The sequence below is a fragment of the Hydra vulgaris genome, chromosome 03 (genome assembly GCF_038396675.1).
Source record: "Hydra vulgaris chromosome 03, alternate assembly HydraT2T_AEP".
In the NCBI taxonomy this organism is placed as follows: domain Eukaryota; kingdom Metazoa; phylum Cnidaria; class Hydrozoa; order Anthoathecata; family Hydridae; genus Hydra; species Hydra vulgaris.
In genome coordinates, this window is record NC_088922.1 from 14,218,457 (window position 1) to 14,232,500 (window position 14,044).

The 14,044-nt window shown below is 27.8% G+C and overlaps 2 protein-coding genes across 4 annotated transcripts in view; one reads left to right on the top strand and one right to left on the bottom strand.

Annotated features, from left to right (window-relative positions):
- The window catches only part of LOC101238172 (mitogen-activated protein kinase kinase kinase 19), a 47,136-nt gene that overhangs the window by 16,032 nt on the left and 17,060 nt on the right, over positions 1-14,044 (top strand). The gene's annotated exons all lie outside the window — the stretch shown is intronic.
- LOC136077962 (uncharacterized) lies at positions 8,728-11,721 on the bottom strand. Of its 2 annotated transcripts, XM_065792403.1 has the most exons (4): positions 11,461-11,721; positions 10,718-10,841; positions 10,466-10,567; positions 8,794-10,381 (listed from the first exon to the last, which is right to left on the bottom strand). In XM_065792403.1, the coding sequence occupies exons 1-4, from the start codon at positions 11,701-11,703 to the stop codon at positions 8,889-8,891; spliced, it is 1,962 nt and encodes a 653-aa protein (XP_065648475.1). In that variant the 5' UTR covers positions 11,704-11,721; the 3' UTR covers positions 8,794-8,888. The 2 variants fall into 2 exon arrangements, with proteins under 2 accessions (XP_065648474.1, XP_065648475.1); XM_065792402.1 differs by having other exon boundaries at positions 8,728-10,567.

Sequence of the window (14,044 nt, forward strand, 5' to 3'; positions counted from 1 at the left end):
TTTTTTTAAAGAAATATTTATTTGAATTAAAGTTTCTTGAAATAATAGGTTAAAAGGTTGTTTTTTTTTTAATATTTGATGACTAATAAAAATTGTCTATGTCAATTAGTTAAAAAAAAATTAATAACACTGACCTATAATACTCATTTTTTCACATATTACTTATATATTTTTACAAAAAATTTCAAAAGACTAACCTCTAAATTTTGCATTAAAACACTCATTAAAATATCTATTTTAATAAAAACAAAAAAAAATTCACAAAAAATTAATGCTACCATGTTTACCAGACCTCCTTTCCGTCTTTGTTAAAATTTCAAAAATATCTGTAGGTGAAGTACAATCCTAATTTTGATATAATTCTTGATGTTTTCATTAAAAACAAATGTCATATTCTGATTCCTCGTCCTAACAACTATACTGGTGCAAATTTTCAGCTTAATTACATGTTTAGTTGAACAGTAACTTGTAAAACAAAAACTATACTAAAATCAAAACGGCCACCAAACATAAAAAATTACTAAAAACTGCTGATTTTAAAATGATATATCTCCAAAACCTATACGAAACTAGTGCTAAAATTTTCCAAGGGAGTCTATTTTATATAGATGACCACTTTTGGGGTCATCCATAAATGATGTCAGTGTTTTTTCTTAATTTTTCAACTCCCTCTCCCCCCTTTGTCAATTTTTGGCCAATCCCCCGTTATATATGATGTCAGTTTTTGTGTACTCCCCCCCCCCCCCCTAAAAAACAATAAAAATGCTTAAAAACTATTGATTTTTTTTCTGACTAAATTATACATTTATATAATAGTAGATCCCATCAAATTATATTATATAATAGTCAATATCTCATTAAATAATCTAAGCAAATAGTATTATATATCTTTAGTATAATCTTCCCATGGGTTGTTGAAGTGATCCTCAATTGAAACAATAGGTAGTGAATGCTCTCCGCGCTCTAAAAGGATATTGTATTCTTGAGGTACAATCAAATTCGTTGCGTCAACTTCATTTTCATCTAACAATTCAGCAGTTTCTAAACTCTTCTGCAAGGTGATGACTGCCAAAAATTCTGTCTGACGCTTGGCAGCGATACGAACAGGTTGGACCCTTTTGATTAGAGGGAGTGTTATAGCAGAAGAATGGATAGAAGCGTGCTTTTTCAACATAGCTTGAGAGGCAAAGTAAATATTGCACTTTTTACAGATTCTATCAGTTAGACTAGACTGAATTAATGGACAAAATGCATCATACAGCAAAACTGGAAATCCTTTGGCAGTACGAGGAAGAATACTTTCAATGTTTGATGCGATGAACATAAAGACGTATGATGGAAACAATTCTTTTGCTCCTTCTGAGACATCTACTGCTTTGAGCCCGTCTCTTGTTTGGTTGACAGGGACAGGTGGCGGAAGAAATCTTGCTCTAATTAGAGTAAAGTAAGAGCTTCTAATAGTCTGACAACAAGAATGATTTTCACATTTCACAATTTGAGTAAAATATTGACTTGTATGAAGATGATCGGCAATCCAACGTTAATCTTGTAATAAAAGGCTCCTTAACTCTATCTCTGATTTGTCTGGATCAATATACTCAGCAATGGTTGAATAACCGTCAATTTGTAGATCAGACCAAATATCAGCCAAAGCCTGTCCAGCAAAACCAAAGTTCTGTTTTTCTAAATTTTCATCTATTGTCCTGCCTGATTTAAAAAGATATATTGGTTATTAAAGGTTAAAAATTATATTAATATTTTTACAAATTAACTTTTGTCAATGCAATTACCTTTCAGAATCAAGATAAGTTCCGTAATGTTTGTGCGGATGAGTCACCCCAGATAATTCTTTACTTAGGGGTGCCATTCGTCTCTCAGCTCTGTTGAATGCTTGCGTTCGTCATGATGAAAAGAGTGTCAAGGTTATTCTTCAAGAAATGGTGAATCCCGATTTCAATTACTTTCTGGTATCTGGGATTTTCTATGGTTCCTCCATCGACGCTAAACACAACGAGAATCTCTGGTAATAGAGTCGAATTCTTTGATATCCAAGAGGCGCTGAAAGTCTAATCCATTAACGAAGGCGGTCGAGGATGCGTGTTTTCCTGATCGTACAGCAATGTAGGTAGGTCCAGAATAAGTAACAGCATCTGTTTTTCCGAGATCTTTTTTGGTCATATTCCAGCGTAAACAGATGGTATAAGCTTGTGTTTAGCAGCAACAATGGCGCCTGTTTTTTGGCTGCTGTGATTCCAATTGGCTCTCTAGCCTTGTCGCCTTGGCTAATGAAACACACTTCATCTGACCCTAAAATAGAACAATCTCCTTCCACATATTTTATAGTTGAACTGCAAAACAGTCCGTAAACATGTTTTAAATGAGATTTATTCTGAGGACTGATCAATCTAACAGGGACTGTTTTGACGTGCCTTTTTCCTTCAAATGTTCCGTAACTTCTTGGAAGTAGACGAGTATAGAGGGCGCTCTTGCTGATTGCAAATCCAATTTTGTTCATCTCGGATGTCAATTCGTCGACTATTAATGCTCTAAATAATAAAGAAATATATTTGGATATAATTAACTTTTTAACAGGAAACGAGATTTATTTCGTAAATTATATTCAAATCAAATCTTGAAATTAGTTGTTAACATTTCAAGGATATTTACAATAGTGCAAGTACTAATTAAGAATAAAATTCTAACAAATACAATATTAACAAACATAGCTAAGCTATCATTACCCGAAGAACCTCTGACCAATGTCTTTCATCAGCGGACGAACCATGGAGAGCAATATCCATAATCGCCTTCAAAAGAAGAGGGTGATCTACTTCTAATGACGGTCGACCAAGTTTCTTTCTGATTTTTAGTTTTTCTTTGACTTCTGGATGCTCCAAGCAGATTTCCTCCATTCTAGCTTTTTTCAGTTCTCTAGTTTTCTTCTGTTGAGCTTGATCATACTTTTTTTGGCCAGTTCTGTACATAGATTAGCTAGTTTCTTCTTTTTCTATTTCAATTCATCCTCTTCAGCTTCAGCAATGAATCCACTTCTCTTTCTAGTCTTTAGTCCAGCAACTTCACAATTTAAAGCTGCAATCTTATAATTGAGTTGATCTTGAGCCACTGTTCTTGCATTTTTTTGATTTTCGTGGTTAACAAACTCAAAGTTAATGCATTTTGTTGATCATCAATAACAGATCGCTCATTGGTGGGCTCAACAACTTGTGAGGAATTCTTGTCAAATTCAAGTGGAGTATTTGTGGGGGCAGACTGTTTTGGAGTATTGGCTCAAAATGATAATTGCTTGCAATTGAACTTCATTGCCTTTTTATTAAATAAATTGAATAAATACATTACTCTTGATTCAAGATCCTTATGCACCAGTTTCTCATCTTTTAATGAATTCCATATACTATGGAATTCTTTCTGGATATTAGCCTATTTTCAGAATAATGATTTTGCTCATCGTTAACGCAAGCTTTTTAAAAGAGTTTCTTCAACTCGCTAGGGAGAAATTAGCGTTTCGAATAGTAATAGACTTTATGTGTTTGCATTGCATCACATTTTACAATCAACTAGAGAGCAATTAGAGTTTCGTATTTAAAATAACAAAAATTTAATTTCAAAAAATGACAAATTTATGAGTTCACTTTTATGAGTTTTCTTTGAACCACATTTTATAATCCGCTAGGGAGCGAATAACGATTGTGAATTTTATATACAAAGAGGTAATATTTCTAACATAATTTGATTCGCAGTCAAATGATAATATATTAATAAAACGATAGTAATTTTTATATTAATTTCCCCACCAACAAAACATCATTTCTATACCATTTAGTAGATGTAAATACCTTTAAAATCTTCTCATTAAAACCAAAAATATTATTTAAATTGACATCATTTTGGCCTCAACACCCCCTCCCCATTGTCAATTTGTGTAAAACTTTCCAGCACTAATCCCTATATTAACTGACATCATTAATGGATGATCCCTTTACATAATATCAAGAAATCTGAGATGGTGGGTTACATGCCTGTCCCACTTTTTCATGGAATACCTCTCATTTAGTTTTTTTTTCTTTAACAACTTGTTTTACCTTCAATAGATTCACCAGGAAGCTACCTGATGAACCTATTAATGGAGAAATAAATTGTTGAAGGAATATATGTATATATATATATATATATATATATATATATATATATATATATATATATATATATATATATATATATATATATATATATATATATATATTAGTAGAAAATCACTTAACAAAAATTTTTTCCATTTAACACTGTGTTTCATCAACAAAGATTCATCAGAAATGCATTTCTGATGAATCTTTGTTGATGAAACACTTAACAAAAATTTTTTCCATTTAACACTGTGTTTCATCAACAAAGTTAAATGGAAAAAATTTTTGTTAAGTGATTTTCTACTAATATATAATTGCTCTGTTTTTTTAAGAACATTGAGCACTCTATTGTGTAGAATACTTTTTAAAGTTGTTTAAAATATATATATATATATATATATATATATATATATATATATATATATATATATATATATATATATATATATATATATATATATATATATATATATATATGTATATATATATATATGTATATATGTGTATATATATATATATATATATATATATATATATATATATATATATATATATATATATATATATATATGTATGTATGTATGTATATACAACCCTCGGAATTAGGAAAAATGAGATTGGCAATAATTTGCTGACCTCAATCTTTAAGAGGTTTGCATCTGGACAGACAAAAAAAAATTTGATACAAAAATAAAATAAAACCATAAAACATAGAAACGAGGTCTTTACTTTTTTGCTGACCTCAAACACTTTAAAGTCAGCAATTAGGTCGGCATTGCCAAATACCGACCCTAATTCTGAGGGTTATATATATATATATATATATATATATATATATATATATATATATATATATATATATATATATATATATGTTATACTTTTTAATTGTTTTTTTATTATATTTTTAATTATAAAGTTTCAACTTAATTTTACAAATTATATTTGAACATTTTGTGCTGAATAGAAACTTTGGAAATAAATGATATAGCGCACAAGTACTATTTGTGCTCATCACAATTAGTGATGATTTTTTTTTTTTAAAAATATATATATATATATATACATATACATATATATATATATACAAGCCTTATAATGAGATTTTGTTGGATAGCATAAAAGTGTAACGCTAGTAAATGTAATTTTACTCAATAAACATATATACATTGTTAAAAGTTTAATTACATTTAATTTAATTTGAAACCACATTAAAAATCGTTGTAATTCTTGATCTTTATAAAATATCTTTACATTAAACAATATTGTTATAAACAAGTTATTTATAAAATTTAAATACGTTTGGAAAAAAAAAAGTTCTTGACTGTTTAAAAAAAAACTTTTTAAATGGTCAAAATAATCATTTCTAATCAACATTTATTCTTTGATCATTTCAAAAAATTAATGATAAAGAAAATTTTTTCTTAAATAGCAAATTTAAAACAGAAAAAATCATCTTTTCATTAATTTATTACATAAAATTTATTAAAAGAATTTTCTCAAATATTTTGAATAAATGTAATAATTTTGCCTACAGGCTTGATTATGGTTTATCCGGCAATGCATATGCAGTTTTAAGTGCATTAAGCACTTTAGTATATTAGCACTTTCGTAATGGAATTAAAAAAAAGTTATTGATTTGAAATTATAAATAAATAAAATAGTTAAATGTAATACAAACATTTTTAAGTAATTTGAATTAAATTTATTAAAAAAAAGTTTTCTTTTCTTTAACATAGTTTGGAAATTTTAGCAGTAAAAGAAAATTGTAAAATAGAGTGTTTTAAAATTTTAAAAAGAATTTAAATAAAATCTAATAAAATAATTTTATATTAAATAATATTTATTAATTAATTAAATTTAAATATAATATTAATTAAATTAATTAAAAATAATTTTTTTTTTAAATGGAAAATAGAAAAAAAATTATTCAACTGTTTTTTTTTCTTATAATAAAAATTTTTTCACTAATGTTTTTACAATAATTAATTACCACTTAATGTTTCCAGCATAAACTAGTAATCTAATTGAAAAAGGTTTTGGCGTACCATAAACGGCTTAATCCGTAGGTAAAATTGTAATTTTGTAGGCAAAATTCAAATGGCGTAATGGTTCTTAACAAGGCTCGTATTTTATATATTTTATATATTTATTTATATATATTTAAAAAGTATATATAATCTTAAATATACTTTATAAATATATATATATATATAGATATATGTGTGTGTGTGTGTGTATATATATATATATATATATATATATATATATATATATATATATATATATATATATATATATATATATATATGTATATTAGTAATAATTGTTTTATTTTTAAAGTTTAACACATAGATGTTTTAATCACATAAAAAATTATAATTTCAATATATATATATATATATATATATATATATATATATATATATATATATATTAATAAAAATCACAATATTTTTTATTCGTGACATGTTTCGTAGTCTTGCTACATTTTCAAAAGATTTAATTTACAATTAAAACTCTGGTAAATAAATTTAAAAACTGAAGACAATACAGAGAAAAATTAACGGACAAATAAACTTGTTACAAACCAATTAAAAGTTATATTACAAATTATGACAAAATAAACTTCCTAATATTAAAATATTAATAATAATAATAATAATAATATAGTAAGTTAGATAGATAAATTTATAATATAATGAGATGTTTGTTTATATAAAGAAGGATTTTCCCATTTAATATGAAGTGCTTCTTTTATTTTTAATTTGTTAATGGTAGAGGCAGTATCTAAAATCTGAAAGCAATCATAATTAGTTAGTGTTTTACAATTAATGGATGAATTTAAATGTTTAAAAATATGCTATTGCTTGTCATTCGTAAGGTGCTCATTTATCCATGTTGTCAAATGTCTGGAGGTTTTTCCAATATAACTGGCGTTACAGCCAATAGTTACAGCCATAGGCGTATACATATGGCGTATACATAGCCATATGTATATATATATATATATATATACATATATATATATATATATATATATATATATATATATATATATATACATTTATATTTATATATATTTATATTTATATATATATACATATATATATATATATATATATATATATATATATATTATATATCTATATATCTATATATATATATATTATATATCTATATATATATATATATATATATATATATATATATATATATATATATATATATATATATATATATATATATATATATATATATATATATATATATATATATATAACGGGTGATGCGGAAGTTATCGGACAAATCCTAATTTCATTATTTGAGCATAATAATCAGTTTTTGTGGTTTTATGCGTAGACATAAACGTTCTATAAAATATAAACTTTATTATTTGAAACACAATTATTTAAAATGAGGTTAAATGCAGCTGAACGAGAATCTTTTCAAAAGCGACTAAAAATGTTTTTTGTAAATAAACCTAGTATCAAAAAAAAAAAAAATCGTAAATCATTTTGAAAAGGAAGCATTTGCTCGAAGTACAATATATGATAATCTAAAAAGACTTGAAACTGTTCAATCGTTTTCTGATAAAAAGCACCCTGGTTGTCCGACATCCTGGACTAGAGAAAAGAAAGCCGAATTAACGAGACTTGTCAACAATCGAAAAGGGGTCAGTCAGAGAAAAATAGGTATTAAATTCGGTGTAAATCAATCGACAATTGGTCGTCAGTTAAAAAAAATGAATATTAAATATAGAAAACGTGAAAAGACTCCAAAATACACTATAGAACAACAAATAAAGGCAAAGAAAAGAAGCAGGAAACTAGTTAACCAACTCTATAACACAAAATCGCTTCTAGTCATCGATGACAAAAAATACTTTTGTTTTGCAGGGGACAACATGCCTGGAATTTCTGGATACTACACAAACAACAAAAAGACATGCCCAGAAAGTGTTCGTTTAATAGGAAAAGAGAAATTTCCAAAAAAATTATTAATGTGGATAGCCATATCTGACCGTGGTATGTCCGAGCCATTGTTTCGCACTTCCAAGACTGTAGCGATCAATTTATCAATCTGTATTAATGTTTAGAAAAACGACTTCTTCCATTTATTCACAAGTATCATGGAGACTTTAACTATTTATTTTGGCCAGATTTAGCAAGTTCTCATTATTCTAAAGATTCTCTAAATTGGATGGACCATTATGTCTATTACGTCGATAAAGAATCCACTGTGGACCAGAGTGACCGCCAGGTTGAGTTGTTCCCCAGGTCTATTTTTTTTTTTGCAATAGCTAGATATACATTAGTAGACACCATTTATAACATTTAGAACTTCTGGGGTGTTGGAATTTTCAAAAAAAAAATGAGATAAAAAAATCAAAAAATAGCTATACTTATCACTGTGGACCTGAGTGACCACCAGATTAAAATGTTCCCTAGGTCTGATTTTTTTTTTCAATAGTTGGGTATACACCATTTCTAACATTTTGGGAAGACACTATTTATAACATTTTGGGAAGACACTATTTATAACATTTAAAACTTCTAGGGTGTTAAAAAAAATTGAAAAAAAAAAATTAAAAAATAGGTGTAACTTATCCTATACAAATAAAAGCACAAAGTAAAAAAGCTTTATGTTAACTAGTTATAATATAAGTCTAAATCTATAAATAATATACTTTACAATATATACTTGAAATTATAAACATTAAGTTAAATTATATAATTATTCAGTTTATTTAATGTTTTTTGATGCAAACTCAACAACACTGGATTTTAGTCGTTTTGCATAATCTATATGGTTAACTCTTCGTTTGTATCTATTCCATGTTTTTTTGAATTCATGATGAATAGCTTCTCCTGTTTGCTCACAGTAAACTCCTAGGTCGCAGTCAGTAGAATGAAGAAAAAGAAGTATATGACATACTGCTATGTGAACTTTCCATGTAACACTGAGCTTGATACCCTCAAATGTGGCATGCACGTGTTCAATCAAATCTGCATAGGACTTTTTAAACTCCAGAACAGCAGTGCTGATGTTATCCCCTGCTACCATACCAAATGCTTCTGCTTGAAGGCATTTAAACTTTCTAACACAGTTTACTATTGGTAGTAAGTCATATTTTCCATTGTTTATAATATCTCTTTCAAGTATATCCACCAACTTCAGGAACTTGCTTGCATTGTTTCCGTCAAGCCCTATGCCTTGGTATCCTCGAAACATGATGTAGTTTGATTGTAACCACTTCTCAAACAAAGGCCATACACTAACTAGAAGTACTGCAAGTTTATTTACTATTCCCATTAGAACATGGAGCTCAGGAACAGGAACCAACTCTTCGAGAAGAGTTTCAGGATCTTCCTCTTTGTACAAAAGTCTTGGATTTGTAACATTTTTAAAGTGTGACATTTTTGACTTCTTCTTTCCATCAAGGGTAAAGTTGTTATAATGATCATCCAATGACCTAAGTGTTCGTTTAATTCCAGGCTCAAGAGTGCAGGATCCCTCACAATATAAACAACTGTATTTCCCAGCATGACTACTAATTCTAAACACTGAATTTGCACATTTTAGATCAAATGCAACGTAAAACTTTACATCGTTTAAATTCAGGGGCTCAATAAGCTTCCAAAGATTATCGTTAGCTTCAGAAACCCCCTCAACAATTGCTATAAGAAAGGATCTTTTTACTCCAGCATCATCTAGCTCTGAATCTGAAGAAGTTTTTTCCAGGGGATTAAACACATTTACAGTAACTTTAAGGAATCCCTGACCTGAATCCATAGCTATTCTCAGTATGGAGTCATGTGGATCTATTCCTCTTTCTGTAATGACGTGCTGTATAAATGTAGATGTATCTTTTACATGAACCAATGTTCTAGTAATGGCTTCTTCTCCATCCATAAAACCTACTTCTTTAGAAGTGTAAAATTCATCTATACGGTTATGGAGAGCTTCAATTTTTTCAAAGATGTTCACTTCAATACAGGTTTGAGTTCCCATACTAGATCTATATTTGGAACAAAAATTCTTTGTTTGATTTTTTGAAAGCTCAAGAGATTTAACCAACTCCATAACAGTACCAAAGGACACCTGTTTCAGCTCAATTCGGTCAGTTTTTTTGTCAGGAGTTCCAACCACAATGTTCAAAGGAGACCCTTGAGTAGCCAACTGAAACTTCTGTCCTCTACAAATATTTTCAGCTTCCATCTTGTGCTTAAGTATACCTGGCAACATACATAAATAAAATATGTTTATTATTTGGAATTTTAAATATGTATTTATATTAAAGAACAGCTTAATATACTTGCCTGAGGCTACCCGTTCTAAATATTTAGGTCCAAGCTGTTCTGCCGCTTCAATGAGATTGTTCACAGCTCTGCTCTCTGTACAGATATGAGCCACTCCTTGCACTAAATATTTTTGTTTGAAAACAAATGAACAAAATTTTTAATTAACTAAATATTTTATTAAGTACAATAAATTTTGTTATGTGAAGCATTATATATATGAAGCATTATATATATGAAAAAATAAAACAACAATAATAATAAAATTCTAACCTACAAAGCCAAAGCATGTTGAACATGATCTGGAAGACTTTGCATGTTCAGAATCATTAGAAGCACTGATTTCATCAACAATGTCTTTGATATTTGATGATCTTCTAAGATGCAATCTATCAATCTAAAATAATGGAAAAAATATTGATCAGTAAGTGATATTATTTTAGCATACTAAATGGTATTTTACTATACACTATGTAAGTTTAACTATATATACTATATAATTAAATTTTAAGCTTACACTGTAAACAGTAAATAAATAGTTAATAAATAAATAGTAATTAGTTGTTTATCTTATACAACCTTATATACATGTTTTGTATAACTAATATTTATATACTACAATGTAGTATATATGTAGTATGTATGTAGTATGTATGTAGTCTACATACATACATATTATACTCAAATACTTCCATGCATGTCATACTTAAACTAAGTATATGTATATACATATACTTATCGTGCTGTATATATAATATATAAAGTTATATACATTTTAAGTCTACGCATACAATAGAAAAACTGAAAGTTTTTTTAATAACACATGTATTATTTTTTAATACATGTATATGTATTAATAATATGTACTAAGTAAATGTTGTAATAACATGTATTAAAAAAAAAATCTGTTCTATATTTTTAGTTAAGAAACTGTGTGATTGTAAATATAACAAAGTATTAACTAGAAATTAATAATAATTATTATACATAAAAAAACAGATTAACATGAATTTTACCTTGGATATCTTCACTATCCAGTTCCCTAGGTACTCCACCTTGTTCTTGTCGAGATCATAGAGGTTTCTGTGGCAATTGTTACAAATAACCTTGGGATAGTTGGTTACATCTAAACTATACTGACTCCAGACGAAAGTTTTTATCTTTGTTTCAATTGCTGGAGTGATCTTTTGAATTTTAGATGACTTTTTCCCGAACTGTGTAAGACAAACAGCACACGTTTTATGTAAACAGTCCGCCATTGTATATACAATTTAATAATTTCGCAGACTTTCAACCGAGTTTTCACCTAATTTATTAAGATTTTTATGGCTAAAAATAAATATTTTTGAGCAAATTTTTTTTGACTTTGTCCAATCACTCAGAAGTTTTTAATGTCATAAATGGTGTCTACTAATGTATACCCAACTATTGAAAAAGAAAAATCAGACCTGGGGAACAACTTAACCTGGCGGTCACTCTGGTCCACAGTGAATCCAATCTACCAAATGTGCCTCAAGCATGACCAATTGAAAATTTTTGGGGACATTTGGCACAGAAGGTTTACGAGGGAGATTGGCAAGCTTCAACAGAGCAAGTTTTGATTGATCGCATTAAACTAAGACTACAAGAAATTGATTTAAACTTTTTACAGTCGCATATGAAAGGCGTCAGAACAAAATTGAGATCAATTGCAGATGGTGGTGTTTTTTCATATAAGAAATAATATATTTTTATTAAAAGATAAATGCTTTATTTAAAAAAAATATAATAGTAGTTTGTTTTTTTATTTATAAATAAGTTATTGACGTTTTTTTTTGTCCGATAACTTCCGCATCACCCGTTATAAAATTGAATAATTGTTGATATGTGTTTGTTACTGATGCAAGCATTTTATTGAGGAAGCAAAACATATTCTTGAAAAAACTGGCTGGACAGAAGTTATAAAATTTTGTAGAAATTAATGATGAAATTTAAGAAACAGTTTTTTTAAGTTATAAAAAGAAAAGACTAGTTTATGATCCAACATATTGAATGAACTTACAGATCTAATCCTTGCACGCTTTGTACAAGAGTTAGAATTTTTGGCAGATCTTTTGATATTGTTTGATGCATGTATGAATAGCACAGTATAAAGCATGTGTACACAGTTAAATCCATTTTGCATATGTTTTATGCAACATATCCAAATTTATTTATTACTTTTGGTGTAATCTTTTCTAAAACTTATTGAAATAGCAGTTGTGCATATATAGTCATGCATAAGAATTAAAATTGTGCATATATGATTATGCAAAAGAATTTGAAATTATTAAAAATTTTAATAGTAAAAATTCACCTATTTATTTATGCTCCTTAGGTGCTGAAAAGGCCTACAACAGCTGTAACTGGGGTATTATACAGTTTAATTATTAAGTCTTTAATGAAACTCTTCAGTTTAATTATAAAGTTATGTAGTTAAAGCAATCTTTTTGTTATACTATAATAGCAGGGCAACTCATCTCATACCAAGTTTGCAAATCAAAAAAAAATTTCGTAAAAATAAAGGAATCAATCCTATCACCACATCTCTATACTATCTCTACACAGAACTTTCTCAAAACCATTGAAATAAATGTAATGTAAGTATGTCATATGGCATATAGTAACTTCGTGTATATGGTAACTTCACTGGTGTGTTAGTGTATGCTGAAGGTATCATACTTTTAAACTCAACTTTCTCAGTTCTCAAAAAATTCATAATATTTTGTAATATACACTGTAACTTAAGTTGCATAAAATTAAACCCTTATAAAAAAGAGTTCCTCCTTACAGATAAAAGATGGTTAGAAAGTTGAACAATATTTTTTTCTGGAAATCAAATTTACATAGCAGACTTGAGGTTTAAACTCTTGAGTTTTACATGGAATACAGAACACTTTGCTTATGTCTTATTTGATCAGGTAAATATTACAGAAAAAATATCAAATTGATAAGCAGCAATTCAAACTCTTATTCAATCTAGTATCTTTTGTCTATTCAAGATCTATTACTCAATTTTATTAAACCTTAGCACCCACATTAACTTATAGTCTTAAAGTTTGCAGAAAGAATAGTTGACAATCCAAAAGACAGAATCAAAAAAAGTGCATTAAAATTGATTTTCAATCATTCAAAACATTGAAAAAATCATTTATACTTTTTACTTAAAATTCAATACATATCAAAAGGTATATACCAAATAAAATTGAGCTCATATATTCTTCTTTTGAACAAGAAATCAACGTTGATATTATTGGATTTCAATCAGGGATAAAGTTCTGTAAAATACGCACAGTAAAATATATATATATATATATATACACACAGGCCTCGGCGGGAGTAAATAAGCACGAGAGCGGAGAAAAGCTCTTCTAAAATGAACATAGTGAATCATGCGAGCCTCTCGCCTAAACTACTTTTTATGATAGCTTTTGATTTTTGCACAAGCTATCTGTTTATTTATTACAAAAATTGGTTATTAAATACAAATTTGGTTTTATATTTGTTACAAGCATATGTTTGTAACATTAATGTTACAATAATATATACATAACAAGCATCATTTATTGTGTTGTGAAAAAA

Excerpts from the sequence above, each read along its gene's own strand:
- LOC136077962 (XM_065792402.1), bottom strand. The coding sequence starts at position 11,703 with ATGGCGGACTGTTTACATAAAACGTGTGCTGTTTGTCTTACACAGTTC. Across the intron at positions 10,842-11,460 it reads GGATAGTGAAGATATCCAAG|ATTGATAGATTGCATCTTAG; the intron begins GTAAAATTCATG and ends CCATTATTTTAG. Across the intron at positions 10,568-10,717 it reads AACATGCTTTGGCTTTGTAG|TGCAAGGAGTGGCTCATATC; the intron begins GTTAGAATTTTA and ends AAAAATATTTAG.